We start from the raw sequence: 17,535 nt of genomic DNA on the forward strand, positions 1-17,535 counted from the left end.
TCCCAAGCAGACAGCATGGAGCCGGATGTGGAGCTCAATCTCAGGAACCCATGAAATCATGACCTGAGCTGAAATCAAGAGGCAGACATTTAACCGACTAAGCCACCCAGGCACCCCTTTACTCTTTAACTTTAAACCTTTAAGTTGCTTTAGGTTTATATATATATATATATATATATATATATATATATATATATATATATATTTCACAGATAGCATATAATTGAATTTTAACTTTGCAGGTATGAAAAATATATTTATTCTGTCCTCATATTTTTCTTCTGCTTTCTGCATTGTCTATTTTCTCTGGGTGCCTCATTTTTGTTTAGATTTGATCTTTTTTTTTTCTTCTTAACGATTCTTCTCAACTATATGGTAATGTCTCAAATCTGTTTTATTTTTAAAAGCGGGCAGTTAAAAGGTGATTAGAAAGTCTCTGTGCACAGACAAGCTTATGACAGGACATTCTTGACACAGCAGGCAGTGGCTAATGGGCTTTTGGATATTTCACTGGGAGACCTCAATCGTTAATAAGCTTTTTGAGGAGGGCAGGGCTGGTCTTTGAGATGTCCTCCACCCAGATGAACAGCATTGTGGGTAACAGAACTCACAAATATATTATATTATATTATATTATATTATATTATATTATATTATATTATATTCAAACTTGTATTTTTACAGCTCCTATTTTAGCTAAAGTGTCTAACTCTTTGCTTGAATTTCTCCTGATAGCTCATGTCTATCCTCACAAGGTGGGGTAAAAGTCATTTCTTGGTTTTATTGGCTGAGGGAGAGTGCCTGGTAGTCGAACTACTTATCGTTCAGGATTTCCAACTTCTCTTTTCAGTTCTATCCTTCCCCTGTCTCACCTTCAGAAATGCTGAGCCTCCCCACGATCTCGCGGTCCGTGAGTTCGAGCCCCGCGTCGGGCTCTGGGCTGATGGCTCGGAGCCTGGAGCCTGTTTCCGATTCTGTGTCTCCCTCTCTCTCTGCCCCTCCCCCGTTCATGCTCTGTCTCTCTCTGTCCCAAAAATAAAATAAAAACGTTGAAAAAAAAATTTAAAGAAAAAAGAAATGCTGAGCCTCCTTTTCTTGAGTATTGTTGAGGTTCAGAGGCAGAATTTAGCTTCCTTTTTAATACACATCCCAGAAGGATTTAATCCTACAGAATAAGTTCCTTAATCTTCTTCCCAAAATTTTATTAAAATTTCTCGTTTTCTGTCATCTCTTCTATTCTGCAGATTTATTCTTTTATTCCTATAAATCTGGGAGAGCAAACACCTATCTTCTCACTCCACCAAGTTTACTTGTGACCCTGCCTCTGGAGTGCTGTTACATAAGGCACTGAAAGAAGTTCCTGGAAAATAAGAGTTGAAGCAAGGACATCTGTGTCAAGGACAATGGGCAGGTGTTGACATGGGAGGAATTGTGGATAAAACACAATATCTTTTATTCCTGGCCCCATCTGAATCCAAAGGCATGAAGCTATTATATATAAGCCAGTAAAAGCTGAAAGAGGCCATAATCTCTGTGGGTATTTGAAGTGGTCAGGAATCAGCATGGTTGATATTGGCATCTGGTGGCACAGGTATAGTGTGGTAATGTGAGTATATTGGTGATTGAGCTCAGAATTGGTGAAAGGAACACAGGTTACAATAATAGAATTTGCAATGATATCTTCCTTGTCATTGGCACACACCAGTATTTTGGGTCCTTGGCTCCCACACTGACAACATGAGTAGCTGTAGCAGAGACTTCAGTGGGCGTTAGTGGAAGAAAGGATATGTTTGGAACCATCTTTGACAGTATTAGCTAGAAACTAGCACCGTGGAAGCTGAAAGTCCTAGCTTCAACAGCACAAATAAAACTTTTTGAAAACTCACTGAATTATTTGGGAGGAACTTGATGGGCTTGAAATGCTCACAAGGTGGGTGGAAATTTGGCTTTATTTCCTTTTTTATTTCATACCGTTGGCTGGAGTGATATAGCTTGTGAATCACACATTGCAAAGCAAAGCATGAAATTCTTTATTGTTAAATCAAATGAAGCTATATAATTAGTAAAATTGCGGAACAAACTTATGGAGCAATAAGAATCATGTCATTTCTAATTTGAAGGGCATTAAGCATTGTCAGGCTAGAGAGATGCCTGGGGGCGTGGCTCTTACACAGAGCGTCTAAGTGCAGAGATGGCTGTGGGTGAAAGGTGTGTGCTCTCTTTTGCATCCTCACAGAATCGCACACCTGGAAATCTGCTACCCCAAGTCACTCATATCATTGGCAAACTCAATTCCAGAGCCCCCCTCCCAAACTCCTGTGAAACTCTCTCCAGCTCTCTATTCTACACTAAGTGATGTCTGCTTCATCTGATCTTTTTGTTACCTTCTCTTGACACTTTGTAGCAAGCCTATAAAAATCTTTGATATGTCAGAAGGGCAGCCTCCACTCTCTCTAAGCTGCACTTTATCTGTCTTTGTTTTGTCTTTTGTCAACACTTTTTATTTCAAAATCAGGTTCCTTTTAGACCAGCAAGCTAAGATATGTAACCTTTTTATCTAGCTTTTTATCTATTAAACACACAGATACTCCATTTATTGTCACTTGTTTGACACTCTCTTAGTGTGCCCCATATCTCATAAAAAGGAGACACATTCTAACACACTGGTTTTATCTAGAGCAGGCATGCCTAGTTTTTAACTGGGGAGGGGAGGGCTGTTCAGAACTTTAGCACACTTGTGAATTCTGTGCATGTGAATAGTACATTAAGATTTAAACAGAAGTCCCCCTATTGTCTTAGGCAGTGGGGTAAAGAGTGGGCACAATGCATTTATCCTTGTTCTTATTAGGAGTCATTTGAAAATGAACATCAGTTTATCAACCACACTGGTGACTCTTCTCTTTCAGCCAGTTTAATGGCATCCCTTTCTAAAAGGATTTATAAGATTGTCATATTGTTACAATCGAACTGAATATTAAAAAGCACAGTGTTAGGCTCTAACATTTTTTTCTTGGCAAATGGTTGCAAGTCTTTTCATTGCAATGAGTGGAAGGTCTGTCAAGCTAGCTTAGGAACAAAGATGGGAGGCAGTGATTATTAGAAATTAACAGAGGGTGTCTCATGGAATCTAAAGTACAGGAAGCAGGTCTCCAGAAGACCATGGAATTAGACCCTCTCCTGTGTTCTTCTGTCTTTTGTCTTTCCTCATTTGCAGGACTCAGCCTGCTGCCTGTATTCTTGGTCTCTTTCAATGCCCCTTCTCTCTTGCTACAGACTCCAGTTACACAGTGCACAGAGCAGAATGTGGACACCAATAATCATGCCATTTTTTTTCATCCGACCTCATGAATAAAGATTTCTTTCTTCTTATTTACCCTTGGGACCCTGATTGGGGAAGGGTAGTTGTAGGACAGAAGAAATTATTAGGCAAGAAGTACTGGAAGATAATGTAGGAAGTGACCACTTAGCTCTGGGTTGCTATTTCCTTTCCCTTGGAAAAATGTGAGTTTCTAAGTATCAGGCCCATGGTCTAGCATAGAGTGAGGCATCAGTAATTATTTGTTTAATGAGTCAATGAAAAGAAATAAGGTAGATGCTTATCTCACATAAATTCACATGCTGTGAGAAGGGTTCTTGGTTGAGAAAATGGCCCCCTCCCCCTTCCCATAATCGGAGTCTAAAATATCTTCAACAAGAATAGGGCATAAATGATTGGGAAATAGTGTTGGGTAGTCGGGGGAAGAGGATGAGAGGTGATTGAACTCATAGCCAAAAGAAGATGGAGGAGGAGGAGAAGGAGGAGAAGGGAGGGTGGGGAAGGAGAGGAGAGGGAAAAGAATAATTATCATACTATCACAAAGCAATTATGCTTTGAATTTGAAAATTTTGTGGGCAGGAGAAGGACAGTCTCATTTTTTATGTTTCTTTATTTTATTATATACAGTGGAAAAATTATAGTTTCTGCCAAAAGTTAATTATTGTATTTATGTCTTGGTGTTTCCATTCCATTATTTCTTATCTATTTTGACCTTTTAACAGCCTGAACACTTACCTTCACTGAAAAACACCCATTAAAATTGAACTTGCTTTTTGTTCTACTTTGAGCAGCATCAGAATCTTAGCAGAATTTATAAGTTATTTTATGCCTCTCTAATTAGTTTGGAAGGAAGCATCATTATGTAGGATAAATTAATTAATGCCACTCTGGTTCCGCCTGCAATTCACTTTACAATTCAGATATATTTTATCTGAATAGTTATAAACACACTGAAATGTTATTTAACATTAAAACATGATCAAGTTAAATATGAAATTAATTTTAAGTAATTTGTGACCCTCTGGATTCCTTTGGGGATTTACTGGAGCTCTCTTAGCAAAAAGTTCAGGATTTACAGTTTTTATTCTTTCTATTGTTTTTCCAGTGACTTTAGAAAAGACACATGAAGTGTCTTGGCTGTTTAATTTATTAGAAGTAGAAGATAGGCCCATTTGGGGCATCCAATTCGATTGCCCACTTCTGGAATGTTTGTGAAGAGGAGGGAAAAAGTGACCTAAGACAGAAACTTGGGGTATAACCACAACAATTCTGTAACCTTAAAATTAGTTTTGAGACTATTATTTTATAACCTTGTAAACTCCTAAATTTTGATTTCAAAGAACAAATGACATGTAGTTCGGCAGTATCCATTTGAAGGTGAGTGGAATAAATTTGCTTTCTTTTTCCACATGAATAATAGAAATGTATTTTACTATATAGCTCTTGTATGATTTGTGCCAGCAAATCAGTGCACAACGTTTCATTTTGATACCTAGTCTCATTTAAAAGGATTCTTTTATTTATTTACCTATCATTTTTTGCCATATATCTGTTTACTTTTATTGAGCTATAATTGATATACAACACTATATTAGTTTTAGGTGTACAAAATAATGATTTGATTTTTATATATATTGTGAAATGATCACCACAATAAGCTTTGTTAACATCTGTCACCATACATAGTTACAGGTTTTTTTCTTGGTGATGAGAATTTTTAAGATCTACACTCCTAGCAACTTTCAAATATCCAATGCAATGTCATTAACTATAGTTACCATACTGTAAAATATATCCCTGTGGCTTTATGATTATTATTTTTAAAAATTTTAATTTTAGTATACTTAACGTGCAGTGTTGCTTCAGGTATATAATACAGTGATTTGAGAATTCTATATGTTTCTCAGTGCTTACCATGATAAGTGTACTCTTCATTTTTTCAAATTTTTATTTAAATTCTAGTTAGTTAACATATAGTGTGTAATACTGGTTTCGGAAGTAGAATTTAGTGATTTATCACTTACATATAACACCCTGTGCTGAACACAAGTGCCCTCCTTAATACCTATCACCCATTTAGCCTATGTCCTGCCACCCCACATCCAGCAACCCTCAGTTTATTCTCTATAGTTAAGAGTCTCTTATTGTTTGCTTCCCTTTTTTCCCTTTCTCATATGTTCATCTGTTTTGTTTCTTAAATTCCACATATGAGTGAATCATATGGTATTTGTCTTTCTCTGACGGACTTGTTTCACTTAGCATAATACACTCTAGCTCCATCCCTGTCATTGTAAGTGGCAAGACTTCTTTCTCTTTGATGGCCGAGTGACATTCTGTTGTATAAATATACCACCTCTTATTTATCTATTCAGTAGTTGATGGACCTTTGGGCTCTTTCCATAATATGATTATTGTTGATAATACTACCATAAGCATCGGGGTGCATGTGCCCCTTTGCAATACTTTTGTTTCCTTTGGGTAAATACCTAGTGGTGAAATTGCTGGGTCATAGGGTAGCTCTATTTTTAACTTTTTGAGGAACCTCCATACTGTTTTCCACAGTGGCTATATCAGTTTGTATTTCCACCAACAGTGCAAGAGGGTTCCCCTTTCTCCACATCCTCCCCGATATCTGTTGTTTCCTGTGGTGTTAATGTTACCATTCTGATAGGTGTAAGGTAGTATCTTGTTGTGGTTTTGATTTGTATTTTCCTGATGATGAATGTTGTTGAGCATCTTTTCATACGTCTGTTAGCCATCTGGATGTCTTCTCTGGAAAAATGTCTATTTATGTTTTCTGCCCATTTCTTAACTGGATTATTTGTTTTTTGGGTGCTGAGTTTGATAAGTTCTTTATAGATTTTGCATACCAACCCTTTATCAGATATGTCATTTGAAAATATCTTCTTCCATTCTGTAGACTGCCTTTTAGTTTTGCTGATTATTTCCTTCTCTGTGCAGAAGATTTTTATCTTGATAAAGTCTCAATAATTTATTTTTTATTTGATTCCTTTGCCTCCAGAGACATATCTAGTAAGAAGTTGCTGTAGCCAAGTTGCCACAGAGGTTGCTGCCTGTATTTTGCTCCAGGATTTTGAAGTTTCCTGTCTCACATTTAGGTCTTTCATGTATTTTGAATTTATTTTTTGTGTATGGTGTAAGAAAGCGGTTGAGTTTCATTCTGCTTCATGTCACCGTCCAGTTTCTCAGCACCATTTGTTGAAGAGACTTTTTCCCATTGGATATTCTTTCCTTCTTTGTCAAACATGAGTTGACCATATAGCTGTGGGTCCATTTCTGGGTTTTCTATTCTGTTCCATTGATCTATATATCTGTTTCTGTGCCAGTACCATACTGTCTTGATTATTATAGCTTTGTAATACAGCTTGAAGTCTGGAATTGTGATGCTTCCAGCTTTGTTTTTCTTTTTTAGGATTATTTTGGCTATTTGGGGTCTTTTGTGGTTCCATATAAACTAGGATTGTTTGTTCGAGCTCTGTGAAAATTGCCGGTGGAATTTTGATAGGGTTTGCATTAAATGTGTAGATTGCTATGGGTGAACATTTTAACAACATTTGTTCTTCCAATTCACAAGCATGGAATGTTTTTCCATTTCTTTGTGTCTTCTTCAATTTATTTCATAAGTGTTCTATAGTTTTCAAAGTACAAATCTTTTGCCTTTTGGTTAGGGTTATTCTTAAGTATCTAATGACTTTTGGTCAACTGTAAATGAGATTAATTCCTTGATTTCTCTTTCTGCTGCTTCATTTTTGGTGCATAGAAATGCAACAGATTTCTGTGCATTGATTTTATATCCTGTGACTTTCCTGAATATGGGTAAGTGTATTCTTAGTCCCCTTCAACTATTTTGTGTCTCCTCCCTACCTGCTTCCCTACTGGTAACCATCAGTTTGTTCTCTGTATTTATTTATTTATTAAAATTTTGTTTAATGTTTATTTATTTTTGAGAGAGAAAAGGGGGGGAGAGAGGGAGGAAGGGAGAGAGATAGTGCGAGTGGGGGATGGGCAGAGAGAGAGGGAGACAGAATCTGAAGCAGGCTCCAGGCTCTGAGCTGTTAGCACAGAGCTCGACATAGGGCTCGAACCTACAAACCATGAGATCATGACCTGAGCCAAAGTCAGACACTTAACCAACTGAACCACCCAGGTGTCCCTGTTCTCTATATTTAAAAGTCTTGTTTTTGGTTTCTCTCTTTTTTTCTTTTTTCATTTATTTCTTAAATTCTACATATAAGTGAAATCATATGGTATTTGTCTTTCTCTGATTTATTTCACTTGGCATTATACTCTCTAGATCCATCAATGTTACAAATGGCAAGATCTCATTCTTTTTTATGGCTGAGTAATATTCCACATCCTCTTTATCCATTCATCTATTGATAGACACTTGGGCTGCTTTCATAATTTGGCTACGGTAAATAATGTTGAAGTAAACATAGGAGTACATATATTTTTTGAATTAGTGGTTTCGTATTCTTTGGATAAGTACCCAGTAGTGGAATTACTAGATCATATGGTAGTTCTATTTTTAATTTAAAAAGATTCTTTTAAATAATAAGATTCTGTAGCTATCGTGCAGAGATTTTATTATATTTTATTTTTTCTTTATAACCCAACTAAATTACATTCAAATTAAATAATTTACAACATGTAATTGCAGAAAGTCAAAGATGTTCTTCCTTTTGATTTGATTATATTTTTACTTCTAACTTGTTATTCTAGAAGGGAAATATAAATGATACAATGATATTCTGTTCTTTGTTAGAATATCATAATTATGTGGCCTACTCATCTTTGATGTTTCTTTTTAGTTTATCTATTATTGCAGATTCTTTTTTTAATTTTGTATCTGTTTATCCTCTTCCTAGTTTGACTCTGGTGTTAGATGATCTAAGTAATTTTACATTAATCAATGGACCACTTAGTTCATTTAAATATTTATTACACCCTAAATCATAGTATAAACTGGGCAAAAAAATTCACCTGCTTGGGGAAATTAAACATGTTTTTTGATGAGCTAAGTTTTGTGGAAAAGAGTGACAGTGTGAGAAAATCAATAAAATACTTTAGGAGAATTATTTAAGAGAAATATATTCCAAGTGTTATGTTTAATACCAGGGAAGGGACAGCTTTCAGGGGTAATGGTGGGGGACTTAAGTGGCTAGGCTGAGTTAGTAATCTCAGACCAGAAGAAAGGGGATGGCATTCCAGACAAAGAGAGCATTGCACACAAAGATAGTAAGGTGCATTATAGAATAGTGGGGTTTTTGGTGAGGTTGATTTTATGGTGAGGTGGAGGGCATAATAAAAGGAGATTGTGAGATGAAAGGAGAGGAGTCCAAATGAAAGGAAAGCTTGGCAGAGAGTGGACAGTCTTCTTATCCATGCTTTACTCTTTGACAGTGGGAACCACTATATTATTTTAGAAAGTGGGAGCCAGTAGGCTAGAGGTCTGCTATGTTTTACACTCCTATTATGAAATTGTTGTGTTTGAAGCTTTACCTTACTATTTCAGAAATGAAATAATCTTAATCCTCAAGAAACCCCTGTGAGGAATAGTTATTTTTTTTTAAAAAAATTTTTTTTTCAACGTTTATTTATTTTTGGGACAGAGAGAGACAGAGTATGAACAGGGGAGGGGCAGAGAGAGAGGGAGACACAGAATCGGAAACAGGCTCCAGGCTCTGAGCCATCAGCCCAGAGCCTGACGCGGGGCTCGAACTCACGGACCGCGAGATCGTGACCTGGCTGAAGTCGGACGCTCAACCGACTGTGCCACCCAGGCGCCCCAGGAATAGTTATTTTTTTATCCCAACTCTACAGATAAGGGGTTGAGTTGATCATTAGTCCCAGATTATAGAGTGGGAGGTGGTTTGCAAACCTAGGACTTTCTTGTTCTAAGATACCTTCTCCTGTGGTATTATGCATTACTTCCCTAGAAGTCATTGTAGTGGTAATAGTGAGTCTAATATAAGAGGAAGACAGTCACAGGGAAGAAGGAAGCTATTGCTTTAATTCAGATTAGAGGGGCTTATGAACAGGATTGAGACATTGGTAGGTAGTAGTGATGACAGAAAAAGAGCATAGATTTGTGAGCCTTTCAGAAGTAACCTTAGTGATTAATCAAATGTTAGGAGTAAAAGAGGGGAGGGATTGCTGACATACTAAGGTTTCTGTATCTAATACAGATGAATTTCACTGAATGGACTGAAGCAAAGCAAGGGATGAAAGGAATAGTTGATGTATGGTGAATGTATTCACATTCAGGGTTGAGTTTGTTCAATGAAAACTCCATCTGTAGTCTTTTTATATACGTCTTCCTTATAAAAATTAGAGGGGATATATGGCTGAAGTTGGGAAATTTGAGGTGGTATTTTATCTGTAAGAACTCTTAGGCCTAGAGGCACATTTAATCATTCCAGGCTACTCCTAACAATTATCTGTAGGATTTTGACTTTCCAATGGATCTTGCTTTGTACGTTTATACCCTGGTTCCTGCCTGAGAGGTTTATACATGTGTACTGAGCTCCATCAAAGCCTTTCAATAAGCAAGAACTAGGAATTTTAAGCAAAAATGCTAAAATGTGGTTATTTGGATAATAGACTGGATTGAAGACTGTTAATCATTTCATTACAAACACAAAAGGTTTGACAGAAGGTTAAATCGTAATAAATCTAGGTTTAACTCCCGGTGCTTTATAGTGACAAATTTTCTCCCCAACGTTGTAAGAATACTTAGAATTTTCACTTTAGTTTCATTATGTTTAATGCAGGACTGTACTCATGTAACTCAACTCCTTATATATGATTTACTTGTGTATGAAGCCCCCAATCTTGTTTATGTTGCCCAAACATGGCTGGGAGAGACAGCTGTGACATTATGAATCCAGCTGGCCACAGATGGATCTTCAGTGAAGCATGAATCCATATTGGTTTGGTGATCTATGTTTACTGCCTCCTGTTAAACTTTCAGAAACTCAACTCCTAAATCACCTGGCATTGACTATATTCATGTACATATAAGTAATAGACTGAAGTGAACTGGAACTTTTGTTGCTAGTGATCAAGACTCTCCCCTATAAGATCAATTTACTAGATTATAGTTTTATTGACTATTTAGAGCCTGATTCGTTTATGCCCATTTAGTACATAGTTTTCACTAGGTACAATAGTCTTGATAGCTTTTCAGGCTATTATGATAATTATGAACATTTCTAAGGTCCTGTATATTGCTGTTAACACCCACCTGTTATGGATTTGACAGTTAGGCTTGAGATCTCAAGAAAAAATAAAAACTGAAGTTATAGCCTGTAAAGAAAATCATTTAGAATTTTTAAAGAAATGATATTTTAAAGATATTATTGATATTTACCTGGAAGGCTGGAAAACCGCAAGATTTTCTAGATCTATGCACAGTGGAAATAATTAGCTAAAGTATAAAACAAAACAAACAAAAGATGTAGGAATAGTTGAAACAATTAGCTACAACTCCAAGCAAAACTAAAAATGTTAATGGTGCCTCCTAGCAAATAGAATTTTATTCTGAATCACTCCCTAAAACATTAGGTATGAAGCTTCACAGCTTCACTTTATTAGAGTTCAATGTGATATTCAAACTGGCTAACATTGCTTATATAAATATAAGCACACTCTGTCCTTTGCAACCAGTACAGGAAATATCACTGTTATAGGGTATGCAGATCAATGAACTAGTAGTTGCAAATTTTTATGTCAGGCAGCAAATTTGTAATTCTTCTGTATATTTCTCTAAAGCAGCAAAAGCCAGAATACCTACTACCTACTACCTTTTATATAGCCTATATATATATGTACATATATATACATATGTATATATAGCCTATATATATATGTACATATATATATATACATATATATATAGTAGTTATTTCATAAATTGTGCTATCTCATCTTAATTGTTACCATAGTATTCAGTACTCACCACATGCCCACAGTTCAAATATCACTTTACTGCTGTTTCTAGGGTTTCACATACATAGATCTACCCATGCCATGCAGAAACATGAATAACTTGATTCGCTTCATTAATTCATACACTAAACAAATGTTCACTGATCACTTATTATATGCAGGCAGTGCTCTAAGTGCTGGGGAATAAAGGTGAAAAGAATAGCCAAAATAACTCCCTGTTGTTATCAAGTCTTAGACATGGCTTTTCTCTTGATTTTTGGTGGTATGGCCCTGTTTCTTGATATCTTAGTAATATTTCAATGTCTGATGGATGTTCTACATAAAAACACGTACAGGATCTAGATGATATTTTATTCTTCTAGAAAATGTTCACTCTTTCCTCTGTTGGATGGGTAGAATAGAAGCTCATCACCTTAATCCAGTCATGAAACGGAGTGGGAAAGGACTGATTCAGTTTTATCAAGGACCCATCCATCTCTGGTTTTCTCTAGCCTTCCATTGCTCTGTGTGTTCTCTTGGTCCTTTCCTTCTGGCAGGATCTGAAGTACAATAGTCTCCTTAACGTGGTAAAATTGCCAAAGCTCTGCTGTGCTTCTCACAGACTTTCTGCTTCGTCTCTTAGCCTCCCCCCGAACATAATTCACAATTTGACAAATGTCTTGAAAGTAAAGCCAGCTGTGTATCATACTTCCTTCTGGACCCCTTCAAGATGAGGATCGTGGCTCCTTAAGTTTCTAATGTTGTCTCTCCAACTCACTGACACTGCCAATATTTTATTTAGATTTTTTGTAGTTCTTGGCTGGATCATTGATCTCTTGCAAGCTTATCTATCTCATACCTAATTTTACTTATTTATTTATTTATTTATTTATTTATTTATTTATTTTTTAAGTGTTTATTTTTGAGAGAGAGAGAGAGAGAGACAAAGAGACAGACAGACAGACTCTGCCAGTAGGGGCTGGGCAGAGAGACAGGGAGACAGAGATTCTGAAGCAGGCTATGATGCAGAGCCCAATAAGAGGCTCAAACTCATGAACTGTGAGATCATGACCTGAGTTGAAGTTGGACACTTAACCTATTGAGCCACCCAGGTGCCCTCATTTCATCCCTATTTTTAGATACTGAAATAAGAGATTGTCTTCTCTTATACATACCTATATTACCACAAAGGATGTACCCCAAAATTTCCATCCTAGCTCAATGTATTCTAGAACTCACTGGCAAAGTAACAGATAGGGATGTGGCATTCAACACATCCTTTGAAATAAATGTCACTGAAAGAGCTGGACAGTTATCAGAGTTAATACTCTAAAGTACACTGAGTTCACTGCCCAAGAACTGTTCAGTAATAGTGATACTGAGGAGAGTAAGACCAAGGTGTCCAAGTTAACTTGGGGGCTTTCATGCATAGGCTGTTTAGTTTGGTGAACTTGGTGGGAATCCAAGACTCATCGTCACTCTGGGGGGCTGCAGCCTCTGCATGCTGCTCTTGACTTCTGTTATGAATTATCCTCAAAGGATGTAAGTCTTGATCTTCATGTCTTCTAAAATACTGAGGAACAGAATAGATATTCTTTGTGTTTTTTATATCTCACTAACCCTTATAGGAAGAAGATACAGCATAGTGGTTAAGTGCCTGCATTTGGGAGACAATCATTTAGATTCAAACCTTGTCTATTTACTAGATGCTTGACCTTGAGAAAGTTGCAAAAACTCTTTGAAGCCTCAATTCCATATGTGTGAAACAGGAATCATAATACATTTCATTGCGCTGACTTGGAAGGTATTGGAGACACGGTAGTTAAAGTGCAAATAGTGATCTCTGGAATATTGTAAGCAAGCAGTTTATGATAGCTATGATTTCTTTGGCCATTATGGAAATCCATGGAATAGAGACCCAGAATTTTGAGGTGAGATCTTAAGATTTTTATAAAGATCTTCTAAGGTAGGTGAATGAAGCATGTGGGAAAAAGTTGTTTTAAGAGTTCATAAGTTTATTTTTGTTGTTAAGTAAAACCATTTAAATATTTGTTTATATTATGGATAAAAAAAACTATCTGAAATAACTCCAGAAAAAAAAAACTAAATTGGAGATGATTTACCTCTCAATGACTTCAAAAATGTATTTCTTTATAGTTTCACTAAATAACAAACATATCATTTTCTACTGTATCTTCTTTTAAAGTTCATTTAAGAAGAATCAAGGTTAACTAATACTCTTATGTTTAAGAAAAGAAACAAAATTTAATGTAAAAAAAATCTGAGTGAAAAAAAACCTTAGACTTAAAAAGAGAGAGAGAGAGGGAGAGAAGGAAATTTGATTCCTAATTACCATTCATCAGTTATGTGGTATTGATTGGGTGAGTTAAGTGATCTCCCTGTGTCCCAGTTTTCCTGGAGAAATTGTACCATAGGAAAATAATACTTAGATTTTCTTGAAATCAAATAAGAAGAGAGAAATGAAATTACATGCAGTAAGTATAGTCTTGTTACTTGTATTTAATGATCAGCCATGCCTTTGAATCTCTCTTTGGGCTGTAAAGAACAAGAATTAGTGTTATAGGAAGGACAAGAAATTGTGACACAAAAAGAGGTGAAATAAAATCTTCTGGTTATTGTTATTTATTTAAGTAATAATTTAAACCACATATATTTGAATCAAATTTTACGTTACTTCATTGCATTAAACTTTTTCTCAAATGCACCTTTTTTTGACTATTGTTCAGGTATGATATTCTATGTAAAGCCTAGTCCCAGTATGCCTTCAATAGTTCTGACTTGACAGAACTGAAAGAAAAGTGAGCTTTTCTCTTCCCTTTCAAGTTACTCTAACTCAGGAATTGTTTCCCCTCTCTTCATACCTGAGTGAGCATGAAATGATGCCTTTGCTGAGTATCTCTGTTTGATTTTCCAAAAGCTGTTGTCAGTCTTACAGCTTGAAAATGAAATGCACGTGGTAATTGGTATAGCCACAGCCAGCCTTCAAATCTAATTGGAACTGACCCAGACACCCCCAGAGCTCTTCTGAGCCTTTCAGATCTGTAAGCATATGTGATGAGACAAAAGCGGGAGATCTTGTTGAAAGGGAGGGAAGTCCCTTTGCGTGTTGCTGAACCAGAATTCTTTGACGATGTAGCTCTCTCAGTCTGGACAATGTCTTGTGTGTTTGTTTCCACAGGGCATATATCATTACAGACTATATGGGCATCCGAAATGAAAGTTTCATGAAATTAGCTGCAGTAGGGACCTGGATGGGGGACTTTGTCACAGCTTGGATGGTAAGAAATTTTAACTTCACCCATTTCAAACATTAAATGGAAGACATGTTCATAATGTTGGATAAACACCACTTTTGATGGATTTAGAGCAAGAGTTACTTCTCTTTTGAGTGAAACAAATTCATGAATACAGAAAATTTAGATATTATATGTAGTATTTGTTTACTTCAGGGGGAAAATTAATGCAACTATAATATTAATGATGGCTGTCCACCAGGAAATTTTTATTTATAACATACATACATATCTATCTATATGTAGGGGCATACAAACATATACACATTCATAAAATTAATAGAATTTTCTTTTATTTCCTATTGCACATGTCAAATTGTGTCTGTCGAAAAAGGATTGGTTTTTTTTTTTGACATGTGCAGTTTTCATGTGAATGTTGTCTGGCCTGTCTCAGAAGAAGTATTCTTAATGACTATTTTTATTTAAAATTTTCTTCATAGCACATATTTATAATTGTATTAATATTATTTTACTTTTATTTAATGTTTTTATATGAGTATAGTTGACACCTAATTTACATTAGTTTCAGTTGTACAATGTACTGAATCAACATCTCTGTATGTTATGCTATGCTCATCACAAGGGTAGCTAGGGCTTTTAAAATAGTTTTCTACATTTGTTTTCTTCATTGAACATACTAACTTAATGGTGCATTATTAGTATTTTTTATTATAAGCCTGCAACAAATAGACAAACCATATTTCATGCTGAGTTCCTCTGTCAAGAGAGTAACTTCTGTCTTTTTTTTTTTTTTTTTTGCTTTTTGTTTTCATTAATTTTTTTTTCAAGTATAATTGACGTATGGTATTATATTAGTTTCAGGTGTCTGATATAATGATTCTACAATTTTTACATTTCTCAGTGCTCAGCAAGATAAGTGTATACTATTGGGGCACCCGGGTGGCTTTGTTGATTAAGTGTCTGATTTCGGCTCAGGTCATGATCTCATGGTTGGTGAGTTCGAGCCCCACGTCGGGCTGTGTGCTGACCATTCAGAACCTGGGGCCTGCTTCGGATTCTGTATCTCCCTCTCCCTCTGTCCCTCCCCTCCCCTGCTTGCTTGCTCTCTCTCTCTGTCTCTCAAAAATATATATTAAACAAATGCTTAAATAAAAAAGATAAATGTACTCTTAATCTCCCTTGTCTATTTCACCCATTCCCCACCCACCTCCCCTCTAGCAATCACCAGTTTGTTCTCTGTATTTAAGAATGTGGGTGGTTTTTTTTGCCTCTTTTGTTTATTTGTTTTGTTTCAAGTTTTTATTTAAATTCCAATTATTTAACATATAGTGAGTGTAATATTAGGTTAAGGAGTAGAATTTAGTGATTCATTACTTATATGTAACACCCAGTGCTCATCACAACAAGGACCCTCCATAAATACCCATCACTGATTTATCCCATCCCCCTGCCCACTCTCCCTCCAGCAACCCTCAGTTTGTTCTCTGTATTTAAGAGTCTGGTTGTTTGTTTGTCTCTTTTTATTTGTTTGTTTTGTTTCTTAAATTCCACATATGAGTGAAATCAGGTGATATTTCTCTTGCTCTGTCTTATTTTGCTTAGTATTATACCCTCTATGTCCATCCATGTTTTTGCAAATCACAAGATTTCATTCTTTTTTTATGGCTGAGTAATAGTCCATTGTGTGTGTGTGTGTGTGTGTGTGTGTGTGTGTGTGTGTGTGTAGGTGTGTGTGTATTACATCTTCTTCACTCCCCAAAAACAAAAACACTAGTTGGAAAAGACATATGCACCTCTTTGTTTATTGCAGCATTATTGACAATAGCCAAGAAATGGAAGTAACCCAAGTGTCCATTGATAAATGAATAACTTCTGTTTTTAACCATTGGATTAATTAAATATAGTATGTAGTTCAAAGGCTCTAGGTCCTATAAGTTTATAAGAGAATCTCAGAGTACAAAGAGTAACTCTCATAAAAATGGAACGTATTAACCTTTGTTGACGCCTTTCAAAGTAATTAGCTTTATTCTTCCATTCACTTGAAAATGAGAGGACCAACCAAAAGAAAGGATGCCCTGCCATGTCACATGTAGGGACATGCCCCTACAAATGTGTTCCAAAGGTTGTCACAACAGTTACTGCCCTTTCTATGGATAGCTTTGTGTCTTACCTAGAGCAGGTGTTTTCAGGAGACAGGAAGCAGTTATATGTTAACTGCTACTACTGTGATCATCGTGCAAGAGTACTAAGTAACTACCAAAAGGTTTGTATAGCCTAGTTTTTGAGCCTCCTATTACTGTGTTCAATTTTAGAATGTTAACAGAACAGGTTACCAAATGTATCCTGTTCCATTAACTTTAAGATCTAGATTTGAAAAGTGATCTATTTTATTTGTAGTCACTAGATGTGACAGTTAGAACAAATCAGACATCAGGTGCCTGGCTGGCTCAGTTGGTAGAGATGTGACTCTTGATCTCAGAGTTTTGAGTTCAAGCCCCATGTTGGGCATAGAGTTTACTTAGAAAAATACAGAAAATTAAGAGAGAGAGAGAGAGAGAGAGAGAGAGAGAGAGAGAGAGAATATGAATATAAGCCAGACATAAAGACCAGGCTGCCTCATGTCAAAAGTTTCTATTTCCATTGGGAAAAACATTTAGAAGGGAAACTAAATAGAAAATAGTTTGCCATTTAAAAGGGAACCTATTTAGAAAGAAAACTTTAAACATGTAACTTTCTTGAAATAGGAGCTAATGCCTTTTGAAAAATATCTGCATTAACTGTGGATTGTGATTTTTTTTTACTCCATTTTGATGGTGAGTCTGCTTAATAAAATGGAAAAGAGAAATCAGAAATTTGGATTCTCTGACATTGCCACATATAGTTTGATCTTCCACAAATAATATACAATCCTCTGAGCCTGCTTGTACATTTCTCTAAAGGGGTTAGTAGTTGCTGCCCGTGCTACAAGTTTCTGTGAAGATTAAGTGTGTGGTC

General features: G+C 36.0%; 1 protein-coding gene across 4 annotated transcripts in view; it reads left to right on the plus strand.

The window, feature by feature from the left end:
• TMEM117 (transmembrane protein 117) overlaps positions 1–17,535 on the plus strand; it is a 487,518-nt gene that overhangs the window by 236,009 nt on the left and 233,974 nt on the right. For all 4 annotated transcript variants that reach the window (XM_047867676.1, XM_047867679.1, XM_047867678.1 and 1 more), the window contains exon 4: positions 14,466–14,565. In XM_047867676.1, the coding sequence (XP_047723632.1) occupies positions 14,466–14,565 (100 nt within the window). The remainder of the gene's footprint in view (positions 1–14,465; positions 14,566–17,535) is intronic.

The sequence above is a fragment of the Prionailurus viverrinus genome, chromosome B4, assembly GCF_022837055.1.
Source record: "Prionailurus viverrinus isolate Anna chromosome B4, UM_Priviv_1.0, whole genome shotgun sequence".
Classification (NCBI taxonomy): domain Eukaryota; kingdom Metazoa; phylum Chordata; class Mammalia; order Carnivora; family Felidae; genus Prionailurus; species Prionailurus viverrinus.